The sequence below is a fragment of the Anomaloglossus baeobatrachus genome, chromosome 2 (genome assembly GCF_048569485.1).
Source record: "Anomaloglossus baeobatrachus isolate aAnoBae1 chromosome 2, aAnoBae1.hap1, whole genome shotgun sequence".
Classification (NCBI taxonomy): domain Eukaryota; kingdom Metazoa; phylum Chordata; class Amphibia; order Anura; family Aromobatidae; genus Anomaloglossus; species Anomaloglossus baeobatrachus.
In genome coordinates, this window is record NC_134354.1 from 261,542,408 (window position 1) to 261,558,811 (window position 16,404).

The 16,404-nt window shown below is 40.7% G+C and overlaps 1 protein-coding gene across 1 annotated transcript in view; it reads right to left on the bottom strand.

Moving 5' to 3' along the window:
• The window catches only part of LOC142291335 (plasma membrane calcium-transporting ATPase 4-like), a 306,647-nt gene that overhangs the window by 86,167 nt on the left and 204,076 nt on the right, over nucleotides 1-16,404 (bottom strand). The window contains 2 exon segments of the mRNA XM_075335801.1: nucleotides 7,766-7,980; nucleotides 10,546-10,707. Coding sequence (XP_075191916.1) covers nucleotides 7,766-7,980; nucleotides 10,546-10,707 — 377 coding nt within the window.

Consider the following 16,404-nt stretch of genomic DNA (forward strand, 5'->3'; position numbering starts at 1 on the left):
CCAGCTACGTTAGGGCGTCATACCCTCCGTTGCCAGGCAGAGCCAGGTATAGTGATATACTAGGGTCACTTTAACATAAATAAGTTTTGGACAGGCTTGTTCATTTGGTCTGCCTCTGTAAATATCATAACTTATTGGTGTACCCGTTTTATAGTTGTTCCCTTCTCTGTGCCTGCAGAATTGTTATTTGAGGTACTCCTCTTACTGAAATTAAAATGGAGTATTACACCATATGTTATTGAGAGTATTTGGTACAGATACTATCATCATTTTGGTAGGGTCAAGTAGGGTGAGTGAGGGTCAGCCGTCGAGGAACGGGGGCGCCCAGCTACGTTAGGGCGTCATACCCTCCGTTGTTAGGCAGAGCCAGATATAGTGACATACTAGGGTCACTATAGTATAAATAAATTTCGGACTGGCTTTTCTATCTTTATATTTGCCTGTGTAACTTCAGAATATATGGTTGCACCTGACCCATAGTAGCTCTCCCTTTTTATTGATTATATATTGAGTTTTTTGGAGTTTTTCACCTGGGCGATTTTTAATATTTAATTAATAAAATTGATGTTTTAAAGGGATTTGTATTGCACACTGGTTAAACAGATATTGAACATTCCCATTGGTATACTTAATTGTTAAACAATACAAAAAGATTGGTAGCATTTCTCTCTTTGATATTTTTCATCCCACATGTAGCACAGTATAATGTCTAGAAACGTCAAATTTCTCTTGTGGGATGTCAGAGATTTCAATGGCACTTCGAAGAGGGTATGTCCGGGAACATTCGCCTGCAGTTCTATGCCTGCAGGAGGCGCATTGAAAGACAAATCGTGGATTACCCATAGTTTCCATTCCACTTTCTCGAGCTATTCTAGAGGTGTTATGCGGGCGTCACACGAGACGATCTATCGTGCGATATGTCGTTGGGGTCACGGTTTTCTTGACGCACATCCGGCATCACTTGCGACGTCGTCCCGTGTGACACCTATGAGCGTCTGTAAACGATTGCAAATTGGTTACAAATAGTGTACAGGTCGCTCATTTTTAAAAAATCGTTTATTCTTCCCTGCGCCGGTTGTTCATTGTACCCGGGGTAGCACACATCGCTCCGTGTGACACCCCGGGGACGATGAACATAGCTTACCTGCGTCCCGCGGCTCCCGCCGGCTATGCGGCAGGAAGGAGGTGGGCAGGATGTTTACGTCCCGCTCATCTCCGCCCCTCCGCTTCTATTGGCCGGCCGCTGTGTGATGTTGCTGTGACGCTGAACGTCCCTCCCCCTTCAGGAAGAGGATGTTCGCCGTCCACAGCGAGGTCACTCAGCAGGTAAGTGCGTGTGACAGGGGTTACCGACTTTGTGCGCCACGGGCAACTAATTGCCCGTGACGCACAAACGACGGGGGCGGGTACGATCGCTCGTGCAATTGCACAATAGATCGTACCGTGTGAAGCCCGCATTAGGCTATGTTCACATGTGTTTTTGCTGCAATTTATTTTCTTTTTACCATACCAGCAAAAGCTATGAAGTTTCAGAAATCTCATGCACAGACTTGTTTTTTTTCCTAGCTGAAATGGAAAACGGGATAAAAACAAAAAAAAAAAAAAAACACATTTAAAAATTGGCTGGGCTGTTGGAAAGATATCTTATGGTGCGGTATTCTTTGAATGCTCTTTATTATCCATTACACATTTCACATTATCAACTGCACAAAAACAGGTAACAAACATTGGTACATTGAGATATTTATAGGAAAAAATGGGAGCCAAGAAGCCTAAGGGGATTCTGAGGGGATGGGATACAAATTTAAAAAAGAGGGCAAAAAGAAAAAACGGGAAAAAGTGTGCACAGTAAAGGAAAAAGTTGATAAAATACTTAAGAAAAAAAAGAGAATGTGGAGAATGTGTGTAACTACACTGACGGGGTCTAATCCAGCTTCCGTCACTTATCCCTTTATTCATTCTGAATTACCTTCTGAACAAGTTTCCATTACTGATGCCTTTATCGCTTCCTTTTCTGTAGCTGGACACACGAACTCTCTTTTTTATAATTGTAATATTTATTGAAAGATTTTCATGTTTAACAAGAAATATGCTTCAAACTAAGATTATGACTTAAATGTCAATGAAAATGCAATATACCACTTTTGTGAGAAAAATGAACCAAACCAACGCAATATGCAAATTTCTTATAAGCGTATACAAGAAATAAAAAATAATGACGGCGCACCCAAGACAGACAGGGAAGAAAGAATAGATGTGGGGAAATACATTTTATGACCCAGTGAATGAGGTTCTACGTACTCAGAAGTGCCCAATAGGTATCCCACAGGGACCAAATAAGGTTGACTCTCTTGATTTTTGATGTTCTAAGCAGTAGAATATTCAAGGATTCTGATATCTTAGATCCTTGTATATAGGACATATATAGACAAAGAAGAGGTTTGCTTCCAACGAGAAACTAACATCATGCGGCCGTCAAAATGTGTAGAAGAAATCTAATAATCCTCTTCAATAAATTCTGTGCAAAGATGTTAAGTAAAAAAGACAGAGGTTCTAAGGATAGGTCCAAAACAAAGACCTGTTAAACCACTTTCAACTTTTATCCAGAATGGTTTTATCAAGGAATATTCAGAAAATAAGATGAAAGATAGATCCCCGACGAAGCACAGCTCCAACACAAATGAGAAATGGATAGATTTAACTTACGGTATATAGGAAATCGGGGGTGTGATACCAAAAATGGAGGATCATGGATTGGTTTTCCTTATTAGTGATGCAAGATGCTGAAATTCCTGCTCTTGACCAAACCTACAGTCACCATCTCTCAGGGTTCCACCCATATATTTTTCCCATATGAGCATGTATGGGTGTCTAGTCAGGGAGTCTCTGTGGGGATTTTGCATGATATTATATAGACAGAAGAGATTAAGTCTTTTGTAGAAGGACCATTTCTACATAGTATTTCAAAGAGTGTTGGGCTAGAAACCTATACACTATGAGGCAAAATGCCTAATCTTAATGTAGGGAATAATGGGGGCATATGAACAGATAGTTTGGATCATAAGGGAGAATACTCCTTGTTTTATAGTTACTTATGTCAGCAAACTTAAACAGATGTGTGCGCCCATATTCCCATTATTGAGGAAGTCAAACTTTCAGGGACATTTGGATGAAATAGGAAGGAGGTAAGAGGGGAGTTTGTAGATTATACCAATTTTTTTAGCACAGGTCCTCCATATGTCTCTAGTATGGCCATTGGGCCCAGAAGGTCATTTGAGGGAGGATTACAACAACTATTCCAAATTATAGCGTTCAGGTCACCTGGGGCAAACCAAAGTTTTTCAATATACAGCCATTTCGTATAGGCAGGTTTATATGTCCCAACAGGTATTCGGCTTAGTTGAATCACCCAATAATAATGGATAAAAATTAGGGACCTCAAGACCTCTTGTATTTTTATCATTTAACACACACACACACTTTTTTTTCTAAAGTGTTTTATCAATTCTCTCTTTTACTCACACATTTTTTTTTTCTTGTCTTCCTGCCCTCTTTCTTTATTTGAATCCCAATCCCTCAGTGGCTGTTACCAAAGATTCTTGGGACTCATTCTGGACTATAAATATCTACCAACCAGTGTTTATTACCTGTTTGTTTGTTTTTACTTGATATGGCATTGAAACGCGTAGTGGATAATAGAGCCTGCAATGAATAACGCAGCAAGAGACTTCTTTCCAGCAACGCAGCCAAGTTTAAAACGTCTTTTTATCCTGTTTTGGTAATTTTCCTCTAGTGGTTTCTTCCCTACCTATTTTAACCTTTATAGTGGTTGTGTCTTCACACAACCACCCAAAATGAGCAAAACTATTGTTTATCCTATCTCCTATATTAGGGTTTTACTCTATTGTGTTCTTCCTTCACAGTTACTGTTTCCTACCAGATTTGTGGTGTGTTAAGTATCCTATGGTTCATCAATTCACCTGTCATTTTAAGTCGCACGAAACACTATTGCAAATTGATTTAGGTCTGGGCACTGAGCATATCCTTCCTCTTGTGGAAATGGTGGAATATCTACCTAGAGTTCTATTGAACCATTCAGATTTGTTAACGAGCCTGTGTCTCTTAACTGGACCTTTAGTATATGGTTAATGAACCCATATTGGCCCCAAATAATAGATGTTAACATTATCATATCCACTCTTCGGCTATGTTCACACAGGGATTTTTTGGTAAGTTTTTGCTGCGTTTTTTAGCTGCAGATTTGCCTTGGTTTTATGCAAATCCATGCTAATAAAAAGCTGCTTTTCACAGTCCCAGCAAAAATGCCACTAAAAAACACGCACCAAAAACACAGATAACTCAAAGGAGATTTCCTGCCACAAGATCAGGTTTTGGTCAGGAAAAAAAACTTACCAAAAAAGCCCTGTGTGAACATAGCCTTAAACATTATTTTAAAGAAAATAATAGCGGTTTCACAAATTATTATACAAGATGCTATGAAGGACTGTTTGAGGGGAGTTCTGATACAGGCCATCAGAAGATCTAAAGCCAAAGCAAGACAGTTTGTGGTGCTCCTTCAAGACAGATAAGTCCATGGAGGAGCAGTTTATCCTATTAGGGGACCTGATGGTCTGGAAGGAGGCGCAAGAGGCATACAATATAAATGTTAAAGAAAAGGCCAAAAACAAACGTATGTTTTCCAAAGCAACTGTTCTTTGAGGAAGGTGAAAAAGCAGGACATTTACTAGCTTTATTCACAACACTCAATTAATCAGGGACTTCTTTAGAAGGGGCTCTAAGGGATAAAGAGGGCACAATAGTTAATCAACCTGAGCAAATACTAAATATTTTCTTGGACTTTTTTCAAAACTTCAATAAATCTAAACTTCATTTCATTACCGAACAAATTCGGTCTTATAAAGGAGGAGATTGACCTCCCTAGCTTCTCGGAGGCTGATAAATATTTAAATAGCCCACTGCAATTACAAACAGCTGTAGCTTCCATGACCAACAAGTTGCCGGACTAGGGCGGGCTTCCTACGGAGATACAGTGGAACCTTGGTTTACGAAAAGAATCCGTTCTCGGAGTGTGCTTGTAAACAAAGTTACTCGTCTAGCAAAGCAAAATTTCCCATAGGAAATAATGCAAGCTTAGACAATTCGTTCCACAACTTGTTCAATGTCCATCTTGGTCTCCTATTGTGCCATTCCACACACACACACACACACACACACACACACACACATATTATGCTCACCTTATGTTCCGTTCCCTCGCCGGCCTCCTGGTTCTTGTAGTCCGCCGGTACAGGATGTGTATCGGGTAACCATCGCGACCGATGCCGGAGCGTCCGCTGCCAGCATGCTGACGTCAAAGGCATGAGCCACTTGCCTCTGATTGGTCAGCACACTGCCTTTGAGAAGAGGCTGACAGCGGAAGTTCCTCCATCTTTGCAAGGGTTACCCGATACACATCCTGTACTGGCGGACTACAAGAACCACGAGGCCGGCGAGGGAACGGAAGGTAAGGTGAGCATAATATGTGTGTGTGTGCGTTCTGCAAGAGCGGGTCAGAGCGCGGTGAAAGTACGGAACTGGAAGTGTGTGCAGTGAATATTTGCTCTTATGGCAAAGCTTGCTTGTAAACTGAGTTACCAAATTACAGAAAGCTTTGCTCGTATAATGATATACTCGCACACCAAGTTAATCGTAAACCAAGGTTCCACTGTATAAGAAATTTGGGGATATTTTATTGCCTCAATTACGGTGTACTTTCCAGGATACGGTTAAGGAGGCTCTACATCACTTAATGTAGGAAGCAATGATTGTAGTCAAACCCAAACCAGACAAAGACCCACTGCTCTCTGACTCCTACAAACCTATATCCATGTTATCAACAGATCTTAAGATTATAGCAAGGGTTCTGGCTTCTAGGCTAAACAAAGTTATATCCACTGTAATGCAGAATGACCAGTCAGGCTTTATGCCTGCTAGATGTACAACCATAAATATTTGTCGGCTACACCTCAATCTTCAATTGCCATTGGGCAACACGGGTCATAGATTCATATGCTTGCTTGACGCTGCTAAGGCGTTCGACTCCATTGAATGGGAATTTCTGTAGTCAGTTTTGCAAATATTTGGCATGAATTCTAACCATCTCATGGGATAAAATGTTATATGGAAGTCTGATGGCTAGGATAAGGGTAAATGTATGACTCACTTTGGCCTTTGGGTTAAGTACGGACACTCGGCAGAGGTGCCCCCCAGTCTCACCTGCTCTTTGCATTTGCCATCGAGATTTGGTTGGAGCATGCGCTGAGGTTTGTGTTTACACATACTAATTCCTGAAGGTCTTCTTGCTCCGACTCTCAAAAGATGCATGTCTACTGGTTAACAGGTAAACTCCAGTGTGCTCAAAAATGATATATATTAGCCACAAACGTTTTGGAATTCTGTTTTGCGGAGCTATGGATCAAATGTGAAACTTTTTGAGTCTATGAATCATCGGTATGTCTAGAAGAGGAAGAATGAAGCTTAAGCTGAAAAGAACCATCTATCTGCAGAAACTTGCTTGGACTGTTGCGACAGACAAGCTCTGTACTGTGACAATGTAAGGAAATAGAATTTATATTCTGTAGAACTCTTCAGGAGAGAAATCAAAGAACACTAAAATGATAGCCGTGTTCCTGTAGAGCTTTTTTTTTTTTTTTATCATCATCGTACGTTAGCCATGCCGAATACGTATGTGTCGTTGCAAAACAACCCTGGTCATGAAGGAGTTATTTTCTTAGTGCGTTATTGCAGACATCACAAAGTTTGTAAATTTTGCTAACACTCTGAAATTTGCAATGGGGGATTGAATAATTCTGATTGCAACTTTACTAAAATCACGAGCAAAGAATATTATGTATTAAAACATTTCTGGAAAGAATGAGAATGTATGCTGCAATCAAAGAAAACGAAGCACCTTGCCATAAAATTGTGAGCCGTGTTAGGAGAGCTGCACGGGCTGCCACACATCAGTGTCAGTGTGACTTCATATAATCACAGCTGTTTACTGCCTAGCAACTTTCTTACATCCAACTAATTTACAACTCCTACTTAAAAGATACTTGACCATAGCAACACGTTATTGCCATGGAAACCAGCTTTGTTTCCAACATAAAGCACTGATGTATGTCCGCTGCAGAACTGATATCACTGTTTAAGAGCACAACTGAAAGGACTAGCAAAGCGTTCACTTTAATTGGAGCACGTAGAGAATGTCTGATCCGTGGCCTTATTTCACAAAATGGTTTTCCCTGATGATTATTTGAAAACCAAAAAGATTGGTGTTAACCAATTCATGCCCACAATGCAAAACTGTATGGAGAAAGTCTAATGCTAGTGCTCAGTGAACTGGTGTAACAGATATTGGAGGTGGTTCCATTAGGTTATCATTGACTTCATGTCTTTTGAGCCTTAAAGGGGTTGTCCAAGACATTAACATTGATGACCTATCCTTTGCATAGGTCATCAATGTCTAATCAGTGTGGGGGGGGGTGGGGGACACTGACTGACACCTGGCATCTATCGATCAGCTATTCTCGAAACTGGTGGCGGTCGGAACTACTCAGTTGTGGAGCTATATAGTTGTCACAGCTGGTACTGGATATCTGCCCTATTCTAATCAAATTGTACCCCCAGCGTTCAGACACTAGCATGGGTCGTCAATGATAATGCCCTTTAAATTAGAAAGAATAAAAAACCAGAAATTTCTCACCTTCACAGAGTATGCCAGTGATATGGTAACGGCAAGCGGAAGTCCCTCAGGAACAGCCACCACAAGCACTGTGACACCGATTATAAAAAACTTAACAAAGTACTGAATGTAGATCGGGGTGCACTCTGCGAGCCACGGACGCCCCAATACACCAAAAGTGTAAATGACAAAGTACAGCACCAGAATGATCACAGTGATGGCAGACATGATAAGACCTGTTAACGATAAGAAAACATTTGCAATCACCATAAAGGAGAAGTTGGACCATTTAAAAACATAACTCTTTAATACAGCGCTATTAAGTGCAGCCTTTTTTTTTTGCGTTTTCATTTTTTCATCCCCCTTTTTTTACAGACATATCTTTTTCAATTTTCTGTCAACATAGACTTATGTGGGCTTGTTTCTTTGTCATTTTGAATGACACCATATATTTTATCATATAAAGCAGGGATGAACCACCTTTTTTGTCCCATGGGCCATGTTGTCATACTGCATCAAATTGGGAGGTGGCTGCCCTAAAAATTAAAGTGATATTTATGGCATATTGAAAGTATATACCATAAATGTCTGATTATATGAAAAACTTTCAGCTCACCCATTCCATGTGCTCAGAATTCCCTCTGCTGCTCGGGCTGCAGGTGCTGTTACCCGAGTATAATGAAGAGGAAAGAGTTCTGCCCAGTGCAAGGAGGAGAAATACGTCCGTAAATTTCCAGGTGCTTTATTTTACTTGGTTTCCAATAAAACGATCATATAAACATATGAACAGTTAAGGCTACTTTCACACTTGCGTTGAACGGCATCCGTAGCATTGCGTTGTGTGACGCATGCAACGGATGCGTTGCATATAGTGGCACAACAGATGCTATGGATCGTACAAAATAACGCAATCCGTTATAGGTTTTTTTTCCTTGACTTTACACATCTGGGCATGCACAGTTGTGTAAAGACGGATGCGTTAACGGAATCCGTCAAAATGACGGATTCTAACGGAATCCGCCACCATAGGGGTCCATTATAAAAACAACGGACGCCAACGGATTCCTGCAGGTTGCTTTTTTTGACACTCCGCCAAGTGCAGAAAAACGCTACATGCAGCGTTCCATCCGCCCAACGGTCACTGACTGTCAGCGTCAAAAGAACTGATGCGCCGCGGGGCGGACGCAATGCAAGGCCATCCGTTGCTCTCCGTAGCTAATAGAAGTCTATGAGGAATCAAACGGTTTCCTGCAACGGTTACCGTAATTCCTCAAGGCTGCGGATAGCAACGGAAGCCGTCCAACGCAAGTGTGAAAGTAGCCTAAGACATAGTCCTCCGTGGATGTTGACACAACAGCGACGCATTTCGGCTACTGGAGTGTAGACTTTGTCAAGTGACAAAGGCTACAGTCCAGTAGCCGAAACGAGTCGCTGTTTTGTCAACATCCACAGAGGACTATGTCTTAACTGTTCATATGATCGTTTTATTGGAAACCAAGTAAAATAAAGCACCTGGAAATTTAAGGACGTATCTCTCCTCCTTGCGCTGGGCAGAACTCTTTCCTCTTCATAAATGTCTGATTGGTACAAATTTTACTTACAGGACGCTTACCTAGTCTCATGATACGCTCACAGATTTCTGAGGAGGATTTCAAAATATGCCTTCCACTCCTAAATCCAGATCAAAAAATGCGACAAATACTCTTTGAATGGGTTTCTCACTGAGTTTACTGGGGAAAGTTCCTATTGTTCACACAGTGCTGTTTGTTTCATTCACGTTATTTTCAGCATTTCCAAGTAAACCCAGCAGGAAGCATAATCAAAGAGTACTTGAAGCAATTTTAATGTCGATTTTAAAATCAGCTTTTAAATCCTTTAAACAAAAAAAAAAACAAAAAAACCCCACTGTGAAATGACCCTAAAAAAAGAAGATGTGATGTACCGTATATCACTACAATAGGTCATGGGGTTTGTACTTACTGCCTAATGTTTCTCAATTTCTATGAAACTACAGTAGAGAAAGGCATGGAAGGCCACATACTGCTTTCTGGAGATCCAGATGCTTGATGAGACCACATACTCCAGATATATGAAGCATCTAGAGATGTCTACACAGTTCACCCTTAATACTTGCCATTCCCTGCTGCTCAGCTGCGTGCCACTTCGTGTGTACGTACGTACGTACGTGTGCGTGTGCGCGCGTTCACACTGAATTAATCTGTTATTTTCTATCCATATCGTTTATGACCTCTGGTTGGCATCATGAGCTGAAAGTTATGAACTCCTGATATAAAGTAAGGGAAACAGGCTGTTTTTTTGCGTAGCAAGACCCTTTTTATTGATACCATTTTGGGGTAAATAAAACATTTTGATGGCTCTTTATTGCATTTTTTGCGGTACCGACGCATCAAAAAAAAAAAAAAAAAAGCACAATTCTGATTATTTCCACAGAAGCACAAAAAAAATCCACTGCATGCTAATAATGAAGTGGAAACCCATTGCAATGCAGGGAATCTGGATTTCAAGCAGAAACCTGGCATGTGGAATATACCTTTAGTATTGAAATGGGGGATACTTGTCTGGTCTGCAGCCAATCAATTTCAGACATAGTAGTCTGTATTTTAGTAAAACCTTTAGGATATGAACCTCAAAAAGAAAGCCAAATGTCTTAAGAGTTGGAAAATTAAAAAAAAAAAAAAACACCAAAAAAACAGGTCTGAAGACTGGTCTGCTCCTCAAAAAGGTTTGTAGAATTAACACTGTTATTTAAAAAAATAAATTGACCCCAAACGACTAAGTACCTGCTTTTCCGATCTGCACAGCTAGTCGGGTCAGCTTTCCTTGTAGGACAGACTTCTCCTTCTTTGGTACTTTGACCACTTTCTTTTCTTTCTCTTCACTTTCAACACCTTCCTCACTCTTTAGAGGCTGTATTTCCAGGGCCACACCATCCTGTGCTTTTGCTGAAAAAGAAAAAAAATGGAGAGCAAAGCCATGACAACATCAAATAAGAGGAAAATGGACACATCAGAGACGATGTAGACAAAAAAAGCAACACCGGAACAGAATACCACTAGACAACAAAACACAACCAATGGAGAGGTCATTGCATTAATTGTAAAGTAAATCAGAGAATAACAGGAGATATAAAATACAAGAAAGGTAAATATGAGTTTACATGAGAAGAGAGAGAAATAAAGCAAAATGCTTGTTATTAAGTAAATAAAAATGACCTGGATTCACATGCATCAGTCGTCTCTGGCCTGTTTTACGCCTAAACTGGACACAACTAATGACTAAAGTTGTGCACTGGTTCACCGTCCATAAACGGACAGAGTAATAAGGGATGGGACATTTTTTTTGTTCAGCTAAGAGATCCGGAGTCACAATTGAGGTCGCTGAACACAATGCGGTTTCCATAAGAAACTAAGGAATCAGTGTTGTGATTGGTTTTCCTCCAGTATGTTTGTAATACGACACGGGTTAAAAAAAAATAATAATAAAAAAAAAGATTTTAAGGCCAGACATATGTGAACAAACCCTAACAAAGACTGCAGAAAACGGTGGATATTTCCTTTACTTGTCTCACTGACGGCAGGTCCACCTTCATGAAAAGATTGTCAATTGCAGTCAGTATTTGTGCTTCTTAAAAATAATAACACCTTGCTATTATCCATAAGAGAAACAACTTTGTTAATTAAAACAAAAAGGCTACTTTTCTGAGGACTTGTTAGCATAGGAATGATAATTAATCCTAATAGTATACTCAAATCTACAGTGCCTTGAAGAAGTATTTATATCCTGTGCACATTCCACATTTTGCACCCACAAACGCAAATGCCATGTAGGGGACACATGCTGTGGGAATGCTTTTCTTCAGCAGGGTCAGGGAAGCAGGCCAGAACTGATGGGAAGATGGATGGAGCTAAGCGCAGGGCAATCCTGGAGGAAAACCTGTTAGAGGCTGCAAAACACTTGAGTTTGGGGCAGAGGTTCACCCTCCAGCAGGACAATGACCCTAAATATACTGCCAGAGCTACAATGGCATGGGTAACATCAAAGCATATTAATATGTGTGAATGGCCCAGTCACAGTCCAGACCTAAATCCCACTGAAAATCAGTGGCAAAACCTGAAAATTGCTGTTCACAGACTCTCTCCATCAATTTCACTGAGCTACAGCTATTTTACAAAATAGAATGGGCAAAAATTTCAGCCTCCAGATGTGCAAAGCTGGTGGAGACATGTCCCAAAAGACTTGCAGCAGTGATTGCAGTGAAAGGTGGTCTACAAAGTATTGACTCAGGGGGGCTGAGTACAAATGCACCTCACAATTTTCACATTTAGATTTTTAAAATATTTGGAAAACCATGTATAATTTCCTTTACATGTTACAAATAATTGCTACTTTGTGTTGGAATATCACATAAAATCCCAATAAAATACATTTAAAGGGAACCAATCACCAGGATTTTCGTATATAGCCTAAAGCTAGTGCTATACTGGCACTATCAGGCTGAGTCTACACATCTGTAGTGGTCAGCTCGGATGTTTAGGTTTTGAAATCCAAGAAAGTAAAGTTTACAAAATCATCAGCTTGTTGAGTGACAGCAGCTGAGGATCAGATAATAGCTGCGGGGGGTATTCATAGTTATCCCCCGCCCCTGTTAGAATTAGCATAAGTATCATACAATCGATTTAACTTCACTAGAAGGACCTGTGGTGAGGTCATACCCATGTGACCACAAGGCAGATACCAGAAAGCACTATTTTTGTTTGCCGAGGCCCCACCTCTTCTAGTCACATGGGTATTACCTCACACAAGTGTGCTAGTGAAGTTAAATTGATTGTATAATACTTATGCTAATCCTAACAGGGGGAAGGGATAACTATGCCTACCCCCCCTCGATATTATCTTAGCTGGGGGGTATTCATAGTTATCCCCTCTCCATGTTAGAAATAGCATAAGTATTATACAATCGACGTACCAGGACCTGTGGTGAGGTCACACCCATGTGACCAGAAGGGGCGGGGCCTCAGCCAACAAAGTTGCTATCAGGAACTAACATTTTTCTGTTGGCTGAGGCCCCGCCCCTTCTGGTCACATGGGTATGGTCTCATCACAGGTCCTGGTACGTCGATTGTATAATACTTATGCTAATTCTAACAGAGGGAAGGGATAACTATGCATACTACCCCCCCAGATATTATCTGATCCTCAGCTGCTGTCACTCAAGAAGTTTGTGATTTTATAAACTTTACTTTCTTGGACTTCAAAACCGATACATCCGAGCTGACCACTACAGGTATGTATAGAATCAGCCTGATAGTGCCAGTATAGCACTGGCTTTAGGTTATATAAGAAAATCCTGGTGATTGGTTCCCTTTAAGTTTGGTGGTGTAGTGTGAAAAAATGTGGAAATGTTCACAGGACATAAATATTCAAGGCACTGTGTGTATGTATGTGTAATATATACACACATTATATATACATATATATATATATATATATATATATATATATATATATATATATATATATATATATATATATATATATACTTCAGTTAGTGAAGGGACATTAGTCTACAAAACAATATATAACTCCAAGCTTAAAGCTCATGAGGGCCCTTTGGATGACAAAGTCTAGAGTGAGTCCCCTTTTCCTTTCCATTTTTAATCCAAAGCTTCAAAATAATTTTTTATTCTTCAGTCGTCAAGAGTTGTATTAGAGCTTATTTTTGTGGTATGAGCTGTGGTTTTTAGCATTACCATTTCAAAAATGTCTGCTCTGTTTTTCTAGTGTGTAATAAGCATACTATCACAATTTCCCTGTATTGTCCATGTCACTAAATGCTATTAACCTGCACATCAAGGGTTAATTTCCAAGTTAACAGTGTTAACAAGCTGTGCAGCTAATTTATACAAAGCATGCCTACTAGGAGAATATGAACTTTAGTCCTCCAAGGAGACACAGAGGTGTGTCCGACAGTCTCACAGCAGCGGTTGCTGGCTGTAAGCACGCCCCAGCACTCTGATTAACAGCTCGCTGTGCAGTACATCTGTGCAGAGTGAATTGTTACTCAAAGTGCCAGGGTGTGCTTCCAGCCGCGTTGCTCACTAAGTACTGAGCTGTGACTATGGCCCCTCCAGGCACATAGGAGGATTAAAGCTAATTTTCTCTTAGTAGCCACGTTTTCAGTAACGTAGCCAGACAGCTTTGTACACTATCTGCAGAATAACAGTGTTTTGGGACATGACAAGTTCCCTTTAAGTACAATTTGCTAATCATCTGGAGAGAAAGATGGAATAATTAATTTCTACCCTTATTCTACAGCAAATTAGACTTAAAAGTGAGCCGGAGGTTTCTTTATTAAAGGGAACCAACCACCAGGATTTTCGTATATAACCTAGTGCCAGTACAGCACTGGCTTTATCAGGTCGATTCTATACATACCTTTAGTGGCCAGCTCGGATGTATAGGTTTTAAAATCCAAGAAAGTAAAGTTTATAAAATTGGCAGCTGCTTGAGTGACAGCAGCTGAGGATCAGATAATATATGGGGCGGCATGGTGGCTCAGTGGTTAGCACTGCAGTCTTGCAGCGCTGGGGTCCTGGGTTCAAATCCCACCAAGGACACCATCTGCAAGGAGTTTGTACGTTCTTCCCGTGTTTGCGTGGGTTTCCTCCGGGTTCTCAGTTTTCCTCCCACACTCCAAAGACATACTGATAGGGACTCTAGATTGTGAGCCCCAATGGGGACAGTGTTGCCAATGTATGTAAAGCGCTGTGGAATTAATAGCGCTATATAAATGAATAAAATTATTATTATTAATAATCTGGGGGGCATTCATAGTTATCCCCTCCCCCTGTTAGAATTAGCATAAGTATTATACAATCGATGTAACTTTCACTTCCAGGACCTCTGGTGAGGTTATAACCATGTAACCAAAAGGGGCGGGGCCTTAGTCAACAAAGCTGATATCAGGAAAAACATTTTCCTATTGGCTGAGGCCCTGCCCCTTCTGGTCACATGGGTATGGCCTCACCACAAGTCCTGCTATGTCGATTGTATAATACTTATGCTAATTCTAACAGAGGGAGGGGATTACTATGCATACAACCCCCCAGATATTATCTGCTCCTCAGCTGCTGTCACTCAAGCAGCTGCCGATTTTATAAACTTTACTTTCTTGGATTTCAAAACCTAAAACATCCGAGCTGACCACTAAAGGTATGTAGAGAATCAGCCTGATTAGGTTATATATGAAAATCCTGGTGATTGGTTCCCTTTAAGCTATGATAATTGTTTTACCTTCTCATTTACAAATATATGGACTGCTTTTAATTTTGCGAAGAGATGCTTGGTATCTCATTAGATTGCAGTGGTATAGTAGTTGATTTTTGTTCCTTAATTAGTAGTGTTCGTAAAATTGCTGGCACAATAATCCAAAACCACAGTATTTCATTAAAATAAACTGTGTGCATACCTTTATGCAGTTTGGAAAACTGCCCTAGGAAACATCTGTCTGTGCCAGAGGAAACAAGAGTTTTTTTGTTTTTTTTAAAGCAAGTCCCAATCAATCAATACTGAAAAATATCTGGTCATTTAAAAAGAAGAAAAAAAAAAAGAAAAAGAAAGGCCACAAAGTTTGAGCACAGTCTGAATCAGAACAACTGCTTTGGAAGACAAGGATGCAAAATGCTTTGGAGGCAATATGCCTTGAAATTAGAAGGTAAAAGACAGCGAGAGAAAGAGAGAGGGCGCGAATGTCCATTTGATAAGGTAAAAAGAAGGCAAAAAACTTGAACGTGACACCTCAGAAGGAATGAAATATAGAAAACTCGATGTGAAAGGCAGACAGGGCACGGGATGTGCATACACACTAAAGGACAAGACAAACGGCTACTGGAAACTTCTAGTACAAATCACGTGCTACAAACAACAAAACAAGAACGGTGCGGCTTGTCCAGCAAATGTGAAGGGGAGTGAGGTGCAGAAGACATGAAGGCTTTGCCCCTGCAAGCAGCTAGCGTTCGTCACGATGGTGTGGAAATCCCATCCTATCATGGCTCTTCAATATATTCTCCCTATCATCATTGCCTAGCATCATTGCAACTACTGAGATATTTATACAGAAAGATATCCATTATTTCAGGAAAAACTTTCAACAAGAGGTGATAAAAATGGAGTAAAGACTCCTGATGTGTATACTATATTGGTTTGTTTGCTTTAAAAGGGGATGTCCACTACTTTTACATTGATGGCCGATCCTTAGGATAGGCCATCAATGTCAGATTGCCCAGGGTCCGCCACCGGCGCCGACCAGCTGTTCTGTGCCGGTGGCGGTAGCAGGAAATGCTCAGTTCCGGAACTGCACTGTTTTCTGATAGTGGCAGTGGCCAGGTACTGCACATCAGTCTCCTATTGATCTGAAGGGGAGGCGGATGTGCAGTACCTGGCCGCTGCCAGTATCAGAAGGTGGAGCAGCTCCAGAGCTGAGCTTTCCGGCTGCCTGCAGCCGCTACCGGCATCAAGAGCAGCTGATCGTGAGGATCGGCCATCAATGTAAAAGCAGGGGACAACCTCTAAGCTTTTAGTCCCTGCAAAAAGTCAGTTCCTTTCCAGATGCATAAAATAAATGTTGCGGATATAAAATA